At 35.2% G+C, this 16,351-nt stretch overlaps 1 protein-coding gene across 1 annotated transcript; it reads left to right on the top strand.

Moving 5' to 3' along the window:
• The first annotated feature begins 9,480 nt into the window (after positions 1 to 9,480).
• Positions 9,481 to 13,564, top strand: LOC112529371 (zinc finger CCCH domain-containing protein 34-like). The gene is made up of 7 exons (XM_025140635.1): positions 9,481 to 9,547; positions 9,672 to 9,817; positions 10,125 to 10,190; positions 10,970 to 11,089; positions 11,298 to 11,621; positions 11,911 to 12,174; positions 12,980 to 13,564. The coding sequence occupies exons 1-7, from the start codon at positions 9,481 to 9,483 to the stop codon at positions 13,295 to 13,297; spliced, it is 1,305 nt and encodes a 434-aa protein (XP_024996403.1). The 3' UTR covers positions 13,298 to 13,564.
• Positions 13,565 to 16,351: the final 2,787 nt, after the last annotated feature.

The raw sequence follows: 16,351 nt of genomic DNA, 5'->3' as shown, positions 1-16,351 counted from the left end.
TAAAACATTAAAAGCGGGAAACAAAGATTTAATCAAGTCTCATAAACAATTAACTCATACTTACTCTTGAAAGGGCATAAAAACATCCGAAGATGACAGGGGAGACCCGATTTACCATTTCTTGTGACGGAACACATAAGTAAGCCACAAACTAATGTTATAAGAGCATCACTCATTGATAAGCATACCATGACATCAACCAAATCCAGTCTATAGTCAAGTAAGAACAGGCTTATAGATAAGTGCACAATGACATCAATTAAATCCAGTAGATTGTCCAATGAGCTACTAAGCTCGTTTACTTGGAAATTATATAATAATCACAATGCCTATTTTCATGTTACAATAAGGAATGGATTGGAAATTACATAATAATCACAATGCCTATTTCCAATAAAACAAAAGGAATCTCAGGTTAAAATCATTCACTCAATAATCACAATGCCTATTTTCATACTACAATAAAGGACGAATTTGAAATTACATAATAATCACAATGTTTATTCCCAATAAAACAAGGAATCTCAAGCTAAACTCGTTCACTTGGAAATTACATAATCACAATGTCTATTTTCAATTTACGATTTGAGAATCTCATCCTTCACATACTCCATAAAACCGACTACTATGCCTATGGATTCATTGCATTACAATCTAAAATTATACGAAACTAATTAAATAACTAATGCACCCAAAACATGTATTATATTAAATAATCATGCCATAACTACATATAACTCCAAAAGATCGACATAGAGCAAATTAAACCGAACAAATGTCCCTATGACTCATTTAAATCAAAACTGAGCCAAATGCTCAACAATTCTTTGGCTATAAAATAAAAGACATCAAAAGGGATGAAACCTACTTAACCAATGTTTATGAAAATACATATTCCAAGACGTGATTAACTCAAAAATCCATCAGTGGTTGAGATAAACCATTTACCAATGAAAACATATCATATTACTTCCAAAAATGTCTCATAATGCAATAACATGCATTTTCCAAACAAGTTATAAAACCAAATACACGAAAATGCATTAATACCAAATAAACTTTCTTTGTACAATAAATCATCAAAAAACCACATTCTTGTGACTTATTTATCAAAATGTCCAAAACCCTCAAATACAGACATTTCTTAAGATTTATCAACTCAATGTATTAGAATGCAAACCTCATCAGATAATAACCACATTTGTTAAACATTAAGGAAAACATTTTGATTCATCAAAATGGACGTTTTATGGCATATAGATAGTTTTAAAAAAGCAACTTGAACTCACATTGCTAGATTTAGGCTAAATCTAGGTTTTACCCAATCTTGAGCTTGCAGAGTTGGAGACTTGAGATCTATGGTGCAAGCCTTTTAAAGAACACTTCCTTTACTCGTAAAAGATACACAAATAAACCCAAGAGAAGAAATGAGAGTAGTTGGTGCAAAAATATCAAACCTTAGATTCAAAATATAAAGATGTGATCTTACCTTCAACCTCTATGAACCCCAAAATCAACAAGTAAACTTTATTCATATTTGTTACCATCTTAAAGAGCTTCCAAATATGAAAGCATAGCATCAAAATTCGCTCAAATAGGAGTAGAAATGAGAGAGTTATGGCTCAAATGAGGAAAATCCTGATTTTCCGTCTCTTTTGTGTAAGTCAGCCTTCACACTAGTTTTACCGTCTGGTGCTAGTTTCACTGCTACTTTAAGCTAGTGCTAAAACTAGTCTGAGCCCAAAAATCAAGCTTCCAAAAACTGGTGCTAGTTTTGAAATGAGTTTATTTCACTTGACAATAGAGATGCCAAAATAGGTTTGGCCCGGCCTGGCCCAGGATTGACTTGGGACCGGACCGGCTTGGAACCGATTGGGCCTATTTATGGTTTTCATCAAAAAAGGCCCGACCCGACCGCTAGGGACCGGTTATGGGTCTGGCCCGGGATCAGCCCCATTTTTCCAAAAAAAATGTATTTTTAAATTTATTTTTAGATATATTTCTAACTTTTTAAGTGTATTTGATTGAAAATCAATTACAAAATTATAATAAAATATATATTTTTAAGTGTATTTGATTGTTTCATTTACCTTCTATTCATTATATATAAGTCCTATAGTGTACGGGAGAAGATACCAACTCACAAACGTTCACAATTTTCACAAATAACGTATTTTTTAAGTGTATTTAATTGACTCAATTACATATTTCAAGTGTATTAGAATGACACTTTTGTATTCTCTAAAAAACTTCAAAAAGAACTACGTAGAAAATTGAATTTGAATTTTTCACATAGGACCGGTTTGAGCCCGGCCAGGCCAGGACCAGGACCGGGACCGGTTCTTACAACCGTGTCTCATACACCTTAACTGGGTCCCTTCGCATTTGGGTCGGGACCGGTTACGAGATCACTATTTTGGGACCGGGATCGATTTGGGCCCGGCCAGGGACCGAATTTTGGCCACCTTTATTTGACAACTGGCTTTTCACTTTATTGCGTTTTTAAGCTGATTTGCGATCTCTCAGGTGATCGAACTTGCATCAAAGGTCTCTTAGTGCCTCGGATGACCTCCAACACAACTTTTCTTCATCCCAAATCTAACATGATTTCTTGATTCAAAAGCCAAGAACATTCAATCATAGTTGGACACTAAATGGCTTGCTAAACCAAATCTATACTCTTAAACGATTAACCGTAAAAAGACGGGTGTTACACCCACCCCCTCTAAGAGTCATTCCTAAATGCAACATAGAGAAACCCTACCCTTCCCTCATCGATCCAACAAGATCCTACAGTTGATGATATGCAGTTTCGATTTTAAACACAATGGCTTCTATTTTCAAGTTCCAATTCCAGCCAAATCAAACTTCTGATTTAGAGGTTAACTTTTTGGTGTTTAATAAAAATTTCACTTTAGTTACAGTTTTTTATTTTTATTGAGGGTGTATAATTAGTTTAGGGTATTAGAAAGATGCTCGTTTTATTCAATGATTTGGTGACAAATTGATGATGTTCCCATAATTGTTTGTGCATTTGGTTCTTCATTTATCAATGTTCGACTTGTTTGTGAGAGATAAATTGATAACTAACTCGTAATTGCATGTGTTTGATTTGTTCGTTAGATACAACTGATTTTTTTGTGTATATTTGTGCATTTGTTGTTTATGGAGGTGATTGGAGGTGGTGCGTGGTGTCGATGGTGAAGAAGAGATGGTAAAGGGGATACAATATTGGAGAATGCGGGAGAAGGAAAAGATGACCTGTCTTGTTTTGGTTGGATGCATTTATAATTTATTAAAAGAAGATGACAAAAAAGAAATAAAGACCAAAATGCTCCTCACTTACCTGATGGGACTTGACAGTTGTTATTGATGAGAACCAAAACGTCACAAAAATACAAACTTTAAGGTCTATTTTAGAATAAAAAAACTCTAGAGACAAACTTAAAACCACATAGACCAAATCCGTAATTTACTGTTTTTTATATTAATAAAAATCCTTTGCTTTCGTATACATTGTACATATTTATATAGAAAAAATTATTTTCTAAATTGGTTAACATATTTATATAGATTTTTAATCTTACATAAGCCAATTTTTGTTTTAGTTCTATTTTTTTTATAACATTTATTAGTAAATCATACTTAAAAAATATGTAAACTGATGATTTTATATTCTATTTTTCAATTAATAAGGTAAAAGTTCTATGTTTTAGTATTACAATAATTAATCTTTTGTTTATTTTATAAAACTTCTTATCAAATGATAGTCCAAAAGAATTAAAAAAAAATAAAAACAATAATTTTATATTGTAATTTATAGTAGTTAATAGTTTGAAGATTTTTGGTTTTAGTTGTAACACTCGGACCTTCAGTTATTTTATGAATTCAGGTTTCGATTGTGTATTTTTGGCCTTAGAAAAATACTAAATGAAGTTCCTTTAGTAGCTAATGTGGTAGGTGATATTGGTGCTTGAAAACTCAAATAAAAGGACATACAGGTTTCAACGTAGATAAAGCCGCATAAGAAGTTGTGTTACCCACTATTTGGTGTTGGGCTATGGACACAGGCGACTTTTGGTGCGGCTATATCCGCGACCAAAGTCATGTAAACACCTACAAAGCATTTAACTGGGATTTTGACCCAGACTTGTGTATTTTAAACTCTTGCCTCATTTATTTTGATCCTTAGAGTATTTAAGGCTTGATTCCAAATATTTTCTGAGTGTAATTAAGTATTTAAGGTAGACTTAGGTTGAAGCATCAAGATCTCGTCCTCTTCCTTGATGTTTTGGATGGTTTGTAGGTTTTAGCCAAACTTATTATAATAGGGTTTAGAAGACAAAAAAGACAAAAAACGGTCATAGATGTTGGGATTTTACCAAGGGAATTGATCCCACATAGGAAGGAGAGGGAAAATTGAAGAGGTTTATAAAGCTAATTCCATAAGTCTTATCAAAATTGGACCAAGACCCATGGATCAAGCTTGGTGTTTGGTATATACATTAATGGTCAAAGATAGGTCCTTGGGTCTTAGGGCTCTTGGGGTCTCCTCGTAGAAGCAGGCCTCTATCTGTTCACACTAGTTTATGATAAATCTGGTACCATAACAAAGGTTCTAACAATAGATAATGGCTATACTTAAAAAAAGGTACTTTTTAAAAATCGGGCTGGTCCTTGGTCGGTTCCGGTCCCGGTCCTTCGCTGGTCCCTGGCCGAGCCGGTTTGGCCATCACTAATCCCCAGTATACTTCATTTTGAAAACTTGGGGCCTAAGTCTCTTGGCCTTCTTTGAAGAAGATGTGATGATGTCTTTGTTTGAAAAATACGCTTACACTTGCATTTTGCAATTAGTAACTTAATTATGACTCTTGCTACTTACTTGTCTAGTTATAATTTAACTACTTTCCAGTGGTAACTTTTTGTGTTTTGAAAAACATCCAAGCGGAAGCTTGTCTCCTTTTGTTCCAACTCTCAAAATAATTCAAGAAGAGTTGATTTCCTTTGATTATTATTGTTAAATGTGTTTACTTATGGTTTATTACTTGGTTTATTTTCGGTTTCACTATTACACTAGTCTTTAAAATCGTGGCCATTTACATTGGACCTCAAATCCATTTGTGGTTCATGACTAGTGTCTAATTTGTTGAAACCATTGTTTCGAAGTTTCACCTAAGTACTTCGATGTCCTTTTAATTTGTTTTAGTATGTTTGTTTACTTTCGGTTTCACTTTTAGAACAAAACCTTGAAACTGTGGCATTACATTGGATCCCAATTCATTCGTGGCCCGTGGCGAGTGTCTAAACAGATGAAAGCTTGTTTTCTAAGTGTTTGTTGCAAGTATTCAAGTTTTTGAACGAAACTTTTCGTGCAAATTATCGACTCCTACAACACCTTTCAACACTGTTCTTCATTTCTTTACTCTACTTTACTGCTTTAAGCGTTACATTTATCGTATTACATTTTTGTCAATTATACTTTTTGCAATTTACATTCCTTCATTTACATTTCCAACAATTTACTTTTAGTATTCACTTAAGAAATTAGGAACTTGCACAACAAGTTTCCTTTCTTGATTTTAATACTTGTAGTTTACTTTATGTATTTCCATCTTCGTTATTTTTTTCAGACCTTAGATATTTCGCAAGAAGAATTCGAATGATGATGGCTAATCACCTTAGCTTGGGGGTGTAAGGGAAAGTTAAGACCAAAAACGTTGTAAAAGTACAAAGGTGTCTTAAATGTAGCATTGTTGTCTAACTAGTTATTTCAGGTTATTAATATTTCATTGAAGATTGCATTTAATTAATTGACAACTAAATATATAAAAATGTATTAGGTTTTAGAGTTATAATAAATATGAAAACCTGAGATAATATTAGAAGACTATAAAGGGTTTTAGTACTTGACAAGTGTTATACTCTTACGGTGTAAGATGGTAATACTGTGTCGTGCTAGGATTCATGATGTTTAACATAAATAATGTCGTATTGATAGCAATGGGCCTGTGTGGACTCCTGGAAGGATGTCTGAACTGATAGTTAGATATTTGTGATTGTACAATAGGACTATTATGTGGTACTATTGGACTGTCCAAGAATGTTGTATCACCCTTTTATTGAATCATCTGTTTTTATTTTAACAAACCTTTTGCACTATTTGCTTCTTCTTTATGACTTATTTCTCTAGCTGATAAGTCACATACACAAGAAACAAATTATTCGATTTTGCCATCTGAAATTGGTTTTTTAGAGATTGGACTTTTGAGAAACTTTTACAAGTCTTCCATGTGGATCAATATTCGATACTTTTACCGTTATTGGTTGTTAAGTGATGACAATAGACCAATGTATATACTTGCTCTGAGATCTATTTATATGAATCTAGAGGTCGAGTAAATCACACAACACTTATCAAAGTGAAATAAACTCATGGAGATGTGTTCAAAACTCAAAATGAAGATGTTTTGACATGTATATAATTTTGTAAAAGAACTGCAAATCATCTTGCTAGATTTATGCTAAATCTAGGTTTTTAACCCAAATCTTGAGCTTCATCTGGTGAAGACTTGAGATCCCCTAACAGCCTTCCAAAATTTAGCTCCAATGTTTCCACAAGCTTTCTTCTACCATATATACTCCGTAAGTCACATTGAAATGGGAAGGAATAGAAAGGGGATGAATAACACTTAAACCCTAGCTTTTGGTTGGAGAAGAGAAATCGTACCTTCAACTTGGTAGGTCCTAAATTACCAAGAGATGCTTCCCTACGCTCCTAAAATTGGACCAAAAGTTTCTTAAACCCTCAAACCTGGAGAGGGAAAGGTGGAGACGAAAAGTAGGAGAATAAATAAGGATAAAAGTGAGAAAATCAGATTTAAAAGACCTATGTACACTGCCGGCAAGTCGCATGTGCCTCTTGCCCCACCTCCAGTGACTTACGCGGCCTAGGGGCGACCCGCACGCCAGGTCACGGGGTTTCCATTCTTGCAGTTGTTTCCTATTTTTTCACACCCGATTTAATCCGCAAGCATACTAGTATGATATCCATATAAAACCTTATTAAATTTCCATCTTAATGATCAAACAAACACCATAAACGTAGATGTAACTTCCAAGAATCATGGGTGTTACAATGTATAACATCCGGATAAATTAGTTAAATGTATGCACATGAGCATGTCGTACAGATTAATCATTAATAAAGTGTTCCTCAATTTTTATTTTTTTTACAGTTTCCCTATGAATCTGTCTTTTATAGTTAATGACACTAAACAATTTAATTTGGATAATTTACTAAAAACTAAAAATGTAAAAAAAAAATCAAATAACGCCTCATAAAAACCATATTTAAGGGTCTTTTTGTTTTTTTCAAAATTACCTTTTAGTACCTCTGAAATAATAGCTTAAAAGCTCTAAATGTTCTCTGAAATTTTAAGTGGTAAACGTATCCCTTAATACCTCTCAATAGTTAATCCTAATCTGCCTTCTATCAAATGGTTCGTATTTTTGGGGATGGAATAAATTTGTTAGTAAAAACTATTTATCTTTTATATTTTTGATCTAGTTGACCGATCAGATTTCAGACGTAAAAACAAACAATCTTACTGATCCATATTTTAGACTTCAGGATTATATTCAGAAGTAAAATCAAACTTCAGACTTTATCACCTCTTAAAACACAAACGTCAACGACTTCTATTAACTCTCAGGGGGCGTTTGGTTCGTCGGAATCTGCCGGAATTTGGTGGAATTGGAATGGTCAATTCCGTTGACCAAATTTCATTCCAACGTTTGGTTACCCATTGAATAGAATTGAATTCCAAAGATTCCATTATTTGAGGATTTCACCATTCCTTTCTAAACTGATGGAATTGAAATCCATTCCATCCAAAAATATGTAAATGACAAAAATACCCTCATGATGCTTCCAGTTTCATCATCGATTGATTACTGCTTCCAATTTATGCTTCTTCCAATTTATGCTTATTGATTACTGCTTGCTTCCAAAAAAACGAAACATTATTGCAAGACGAAAACTACTTGCTTCCCGATTACTTCTTCCTTCCTGATAACTGCTTGCTTCCCTATAACTGTTTGTTTATCGATTACTGCTTACTTCCCGATTACTGTTTGCTTCCTGATTACTGTTTGCTTCCCGATCATTGCTTGCTTATCGATTACTGCTTGTTGTTGATTACTGCTTGCTTATCGATTTCTGGATCTCCGAGGAAACGGAAATACCAAAAGGAAGATAAAAAGAAGAAACCCTATAAACAAAAGCCAACAAATTTCACGCCTGTCGATTACTACTTGCTTATTGATTATTGAATCTCCGATGAAACGGAAACACAGAAAGAAAGAGAAAAAGAAGAAACCCTATAAACAAAAGCCAACAAATTTCACAAGAAGAAAAAATCTTGGAATTGGAATCCATGTAATTGAAAATATGAATGGGTGCTTCCATATCCAACTTTAAGGGTATTTTTTGTCATTTTTCATCATTCCATTCTAATTCAGTTACAAACCAAACAAACAGATTCCAATTCATTAAACTGATTACATTTCATTCATTCCAACCAAATATTTGGTCAAACCTTATAACATTCCATTACAATTCCTTACGGATTCTAATTCCTTTGACATATTTCATTCCTTCAAAAATTATTCTGTGAACCAAACACCTCCCCAATATAAGGTCTGAGCTATCGCAAGCGTATGACAAGACGGCTGCTGTCGTGAGCTTTTTATAACACTTTCTGTCACTTATAAAATTCAGAAATAGAAAGGAAGAGTGGGAAATAGAGAGAAGAAGTCAAATGGGTATGTTAAGGAAAACCTTAAATAATTGATAAGAGAATTGATATTTTTCCCATTTGAAAATTGAATGACGGTTCATGTAAACAAGATGTGAATCTACGCAAAGTATGATGTCACTGGGTGTTCTTCACCCAATCTTGTTTGACTCAGAAAAGAGACGAGATGCAAGGTGAAAAGAGGACTTGGTGCTGGTGCACGTGTAGGAAATCAAAAGGGCGACATATTCTTCGAAGAAAAGGAGTCGGAATTCAGAATCAAGAAACCCACTCTCTTCGATTTGGCGCGTATATCAACTAACAGACGAAAGAAAACTCGTAGACCCAAAACTCAAAAAATCCATTAAAGAAAAGGAAAAAAGAAAACCCACCAAGAAAGAGGGTAGAGAGAGAGAGAGAGAGGAGCCAAAACCAAAACCAAAACCAGACGCACAGTTCAGCAGTAACGATATATAAAGATCCCTATAAAGAGGGGGAGAAACCCTCAAAAAACCTTTCTTTTTTCTCACTATAAAAGCCGATCGCGGAACCCAATAGCATTCATTCATAAGATTTGACCCTTTTCAGCTACTTGAATCCGTGTGTATAGTGTTGATAAATTATATATATACGTATATTTGTATAGCTATTTTATATACATATATTATATTTGCGCCTGCCTGCAATGGAGATGTCGCAGTCCGATCCGGTTACGGAATGGAGCTCATCTGGTGGCCAAATAGGGCTCGAAGGTAAGTACACTGTACGTCTCTTACTTGCATTTCAGATATTTCAATTGCGATTTTGGTTTGAATTCGTGGGTCGTAATGCGAATTTGGTAAATTTCTGGTGTTGTTTGATTTGATGAAAATGCAGAGCCCATGTGGCAGTTAGGGTTAGGAGGTGGGTCGGAATCGTATCCTGAACGGCCAGATGAGGCTGATTGCATCTATTATTTGAGGACGGGGTTTTGTGGGTATGGTTCTCGTTGTCGGTTCAACCATCCTCGTGACCGTGGTTCGGTAAACTTTTCCAAAATTCCGTGCTGAAATTGTGCTTACATATCTGCATTTTTTTTAGCCATTTCTTGTATGTTTAATGTGATCATCTGTGGATTGCTTGAAAGTGAGGGAGTTTCATCTTCGAATTTAATAGTTCCATATCCGATTTGGGTATTCAAAGAGTTTGATTTTGAGTGCAGTAATTAATGGTTTGTAATTTGGGGAAGTTTCTATGCTTTTCTTAGAATCTTTTATCACTTTGTTATCTTGAAATCATCGGTCATAAATCTTTTATGCATTTATAAAAGAAGTTTCCTAATCCCTGCAGGTTGTTGGAGCTCTGAGGGCCGGAGGAGGGGAGTACCCGGAGCGAATTGGGCAGCCTGTATGTCAGGTATTTTGTTGAACTACTTGCTTTGAAGGATTCTTGCTATATGTTCTTTGATTAATCCATTTTTCAGATAATTAGGATCCAACTATGCTCGTCTTTTTCAATACTTCTGAACTTGAAGTTGTGTAATTGTTAAAAATGGATTCTTTATCTACTTTTTAATGATGGAGATCAAAGAATGTCACCATGCTAACTTATCCTAGTTCTTGTATGTGTTATCTTTTTTATTGATGGAGGTATTTAGATTTACGTTTGCTGTTGCTAACAAGTTCGTCTTTTTTCATTGTGTCCAAATTGAAAATCTGATAACATATGCATCTGATCATTTTGTTCTAGAAAAATTGAGATCAGAATTGGTTGTCCCTATAAAAAAAAACCATTACTTTTGAATTTGGTACTTCTGAGTCCAGGTTTATGCATATTTTTAGTTTGCAATATGGGTTTTCTGACTTGTTAGATTTATATTTTAGAGCCAAAGAACGCAGATTTTCTACTTCAACCGTTTTAAGTTGCATGATTTTTATACTTGTATTCATAATTTGGTGTTTTCCCTTTCATCATGGCTTATATTAATTATATGGAACAAGATTGTGGTAATCTTTTGCTATACGGAAATCGATATCCAGCTTTGTTTTGTATGTATTCTTAGCTTGTCTGTAAAAATGTGTATCGGTTGAAATGAAGTATCTTGCTATGTTCCCTTTCATCTTGGCTTATATTATATGAAGAGTGTGAACTCCAACTTCATATTGTTGGTGGTAACTATGCGACTTACTATCCAGTACTATATGCGAATGGGAATGTGCAAATTCGGTGCTTCCTGCAAATATCATCATCCTAGACACGGGGTTGGATCATCAAGCACAGTGGCACTAAATGTGTCCGGATATCCACTTCGCCCGGTCAGTTTTTCTTTCTTTTCTCTTAAACATTGTTATCTGATCCATTTGAGCTTCATATTGAAATAACCACTTTATCCTAGGGGTAGAGGTGAGGTATGCATATATCCCACCGTAGACTCTGGTTTTGAGTGGAATATACTAGGTTCGTTCAGTTTGGTATATTGAAACTTGTTACTCAACATGAACTTTCTTTTTCTTTTTCTCTCAGAGTGAAAAAGAGTGTTCATACTATGTGAAAACAGGGCAATGTAAGTTTGGCATCACCTGTAAATTTCACCATCCCCAGCTTGCTGGCATGATGCCATCACCACCACCACCACTCTCGCCTGGACCTTTGTCGGCCATGCCTTCTGCTATGTACCCAAATGTGCAATCTCCTACCGTTGCATCTTCTCAACAGTATGGGTTTTTGGCCGGAAACTGGCCAGTTGGAAGGCCGCCTCTCCTTCCAGGCTCATATCTCCCAGGGACTTATGGTCCAATGCTGGTTCCCCCTGGAATGCTTCCATTTCCTGGTTGGAATCCTTACCAGGTATTTTCAATATGCTTCTCTTTTCCATTGTTCTTGTTGGAGTCCTACATCGGCTAGACGCAGACCATCAAACATGTATTTATATAGGATCCTCGCCTCTTTCTATAAGGGCTCTTTTGGAGAGAGATTCAACAGGGTTCCACATATCCTACCATGGTATCAGAGCAGGAGTCTAGCTTTTGTCTCCATTTGAGGGGGCGTGTTAAGGGTCTTTTTGAGAGAGATTTAAAGGGGTTTCATTTCTGAAGTTGTGTTCATTCTGAATCACATAATATCTCAAATTGTGCAGGGGCCTGTGCATCCGGCAGCGTCTCCTAATAGCCAACCTATTGTTGGAGTGGGCCCTGGTTATGCAGTGAATCAATTATCTCCGTCATATCCTTTGAGCAAAAGTCAAAACTTTCCTGAGAGGCCTGGTGAACCTGAATGTCAGTTTTACATGAAGACAGGAGATTGTAAATTTGGTTCCTCGTGTAAATATCATCATCCACCAGAATGGAGTGTATCAAAGACAAATTTTGTCCTTAGCCCCATGGGCCTTCCTCTACGTCCAGTAAGTGCATCTCTTAATCTTTAGTCCTCTACTTGAAGGCCTTATTTATTCTTGCTTTGGTGAAAGAAAGGCGTTTATTATTTGATAAAATAAGTTGTATCGAGTCAAGGGGCCTTTGATGCGCGCTTTTTTCCTTAAAAAGTCAAAATATGATCTCTGGTTTGCTCCATCGAGGTTTTGGCGTGATTATGATATGTTGGTGTGCTTAAGTAAACCAAACCAAACCAAACCAAACAAGCACAAAATATCCCACCTGAAGGTGAGGCCTGGTAACCAAAGGGCCTTTGACCTAGTGGTATCGTAGCCCTTGGCCTTCTAGGAGGTCAGGGGTTCAAACCTCACCATAGGTGAGGAGGGTGTGTGAGTTTATTTGTTGCATTTGCCATATATAAATATTATATACTTCCAAAAAAAAAAAGGTGAGGCCTGGTAGGGGTGAGATGTACGCAAACCTCACCTCATGAAGACCACCGGCTTATGCATAGTGTGTAAAAAATGCTGAAAAAGAACATACGATAGGTTGTTTGTATGCATAATTGGTGTCATTTTCTTTCTTATAACCATCTACTTTAAATCATCTGAAAGTGAGTTTGTTTTATGTTTTTCTTGACACATTCTACAAGCCAGGGGTTTTTCATGGAAACTACTTTCTGGGACCTCCGGGCGGGATTATTGGGTTTGTTTGGTTTAGCCTAAACATTGTGAAATGAAGTAAATAACTTGCAGTTCCCGTAACAAAGTTTTGCGTGTGTTGAAATGGTGTGGTATTGTTTTAATCTTGTTGATTCCACATGATGGTTTTCAGGGTGCACCTCTTTGTTCACATTATGCTCAAAATGGGGTCTGTAAGTTTGGGCCATCGTGCAAATTCGATCACCCAATGGGAACATTAAGTTACAGTCCGTCTGCATCTTCACTTGCTGATATGCCAGTCGCACCCTATCCAGTCGGCTCATATATCGGGACCTTAGCTCCATCATCTTCTTCATCGGAGCTGAGGCCAGAGGTGACTTCTGGTTCGACCACCATGGATGATGGCATCTCCACCAGTATGCCCAGTGGATCAAAAAGCATGCAACTTTCTCAGTCAACTGGTAGCAGTAGTACCACCCATAACACTTGATTGATCGGTCTTGTTTACGTTTTGTTGTTGTGATTAGGACCAACCCGAGTTCGTTTTTAGTCACTTGATGGTTCAATGATCATATCAATCTTTTATTATATATGGCTATCATATATTTATATGCATATTTGAATAAAAGCCATATTTAAACATCCATCTAGGAAAAACCACAATTAGCTAGAAGAAAAAACCTCCCCAGATCTGGAAATTGTTCGATCGTGTGTTGTAAAACTTTTTCGGAATGAAAAAGATTCCATCGTCTTTCTATTTCTTCTTGTTCTTGCTTGTAAGCTATTTGCAGTTTTATCTCAATGGTTTGTGTTGTTAGAGGTATGTATTTGTTCCATCATTGAATGTGAGAGAATGGATCCCTCGGGGGCGTGTAGCTCATTTGGCAACGGGGGCGCATGACTTTGTCCAAATACGAGAGCATGGAGTTCTGAAGACCAAAACTATAGTTCACTCTTATATCTAGACTTTTTTTTTATTAACCTGGATATCCAACCCGCTATGTGAGCCGACTAATCCCAGGGCAATCACCTGTTTTTCAAATAGTCCGGAGTTACCGTATTTGAACCTCCGTGGCCACAAGGGGATCTTTATTCCTCCTTGGATTTGAACCTGGGACCTCTAGGTATTTTTTATCTTTGGAGTCAAGTTTAAACCAATCAGGCACTACCCTTGTGGTTACAAGTGTTTGGGTAAAACTGGTAATCTAGATAAATATGAAATTATCTACCTATATCAAAGTATAAATTCCCAATGATCTAAATTATAATATCCACGCTCGTTTTTATGTCAGAAGTCAACCTGAATCTCGATTCTCACATACTCATTTATCACTTTATCGTATGCCAATCATCAAGTGCTCTAACACATGGAATCCCACTTCTTTGTTCGCTTTTTGTAGGGGTTAACCGCTAATCGAACCAAAAGTTAATTGCAAGTCGAGGTTAAGCAAAACTAGGTTAAATATAGGTTCAAACTTTTCATCAACAAAACGAGGTTAGATGACAACGATACAAAGTTGAAAGAATTCATTCAAAATACTGACACAGTTTACATCTGGATTTTGAAGTTGTTATTGAGGTGTCGGTTGTCTAGTTTTGTTGTATTCTCCCTTGATCAAAAAATGAAAACTGAAGTTTTCATCACCAATTTATACAATTGCTAGAAACATCGACAATGACATACTAAGTTTCGTTTTTCGATCATTCAATATCTTTGTTACCAAGGGTTTGTTTACTAAACAATTATTCGGTAAGTGTTTATCTGGTAAATTTACCTTATCGAATGAACATGACAAATATTGAAAATCTTACCCGATACGAGCGATCATAAGGACCAAGGCCCGGTAAGTGAGAGTGACGACTATTACCCGCTAAACACTTATCGGATGAAAATGTTCCATATGGTGCCCATCTTTTAAGAAGCACGTACGGTGTTGTTTTAATGTAATAAAATTTTATCCAATAAGTTAAATAAAAATGTGTTTACAAAATTTTTTTATCCAATAAGTTAAATAAAAATGTGTTTACATCTATTAGATAAGATAGTTGTTTACTTGTGGCTTAATTAGGTTTATCGGTCTATCTGGCTTATTCGTACAGCTCATTTGGGTTGTTTACTTACGGCTTATTCGCACAGAACATGGMTTAATCGCACAGATAGAAATGATGTGTTGTCCCCATTCAGCCACAAAAATGACACCCTTGCCCCTTATTTAAAGCATCGCCTCCTTCCCATATGAGACACTCCATCTTCGGTATTTTTGTGATTTTTTGTTTTGATATTCAAATAATTAATATTGGGGGTAAATCCATTTATGTTATTCAAACTGTTGGTTCAGATAAAAAAAAAATAAACAGCACCACCCATTTATCCAGACAGACAAATTTATCCGGACAGACAAATTTATCCATACAAAACTTAATAAAAAAAATTGGTAAAGAGCTCTAACATAGAAAGACTATGATTACCAAATCATAAATCATTGTTATTATATATAGTTTTTTATTATCATTATTTCAAAGATCTTTTTCTCATTAAACGTTGTCTGTAATAAATAATAAGACCATGAAAAATATTCTTTTATACTTTAATATCAAATTTTTAAATAGAAAACAAATATGTTAATTGAAAGGGGAAAAAGTGGACAGAATAAATTTGGTAAAAGGAAAAAACAAATGTAGCGAATATAAATATATGATTACCACAGGTTGTTTACCAAACACTTATTTGGTAAGTGTTTATTGGATAAAGTTTCTCATCGGATGAACATGAAAAGGGCCAAGAATCTTATCGGGTAAGAACAATGAAAAGGATGGAGAATCTTACCCGGTAAGTGAGAATGACGACTTTTACCCAGGTAAGCGCTTACCCAGTAAATTGTTGCATTCGAAATGTTTTGATATACTAAAATCTTGCACATCAAAATAAATCAGTGTTGACTCTTATCGGTAAGCGCTTACTGGGTAAGCAATTACGAAATTTCAATATCTTCGATCCTTGTAGTGAAATGATAACACCATTTAAAAAAAATTCCTAAGATCCATCAACTTTCATTTGCTCCTGTTAATTGCATAACGAAATAACTCAACAATAAATATGGTCTGATTAGATTATGCCATTTGTACAAAACTATGCCATTTCCAAAAAGACTACATTTGATACTGGTTTGACGAATTGTTTTTTAAATATTTGAATTTTATGAAATAATTTAATGTATTTGTTTTGTAGAATCTGAAGTAGAATTTAATTTCTTTCTTTACAGAAATAATTAAACTATCTTTTATTAATTGATTATTATAAAACAAATATCTTTAAGAACATGTTATTCATCATATTTTAAAACATTATTACAGACAAATGCTGTAAAATCCCCTAAAATACCAAAATAGGTTTTTTTTTTTTTTTGATCAACCTAGATATCCAACCCGCTATGCGAGCCGACTAATCCCAGGACAACCACCTGCTTTACAGATAACCCGGAGTCAGCACATTTGAACCTCCGTAGTCACAAAAAGATTTTTTATTCCTTCTTGGATTTGAACC

The sequence above is a fragment of the Cynara cardunculus genome, assembly GCF_001531365.2.
Source record: "Cynara cardunculus var. scolymus isolate 2C chromosome LG 16, CcrdV1, whole genome shotgun sequence".
Taxonomy (NCBI): Eukaryota; Viridiplantae; Streptophyta; class Magnoliopsida; order Asterales; family Asteraceae; genus Cynara; species Cynara cardunculus.
This window is presented reverse-complemented; position numbering and strand designations above follow the sequence as displayed.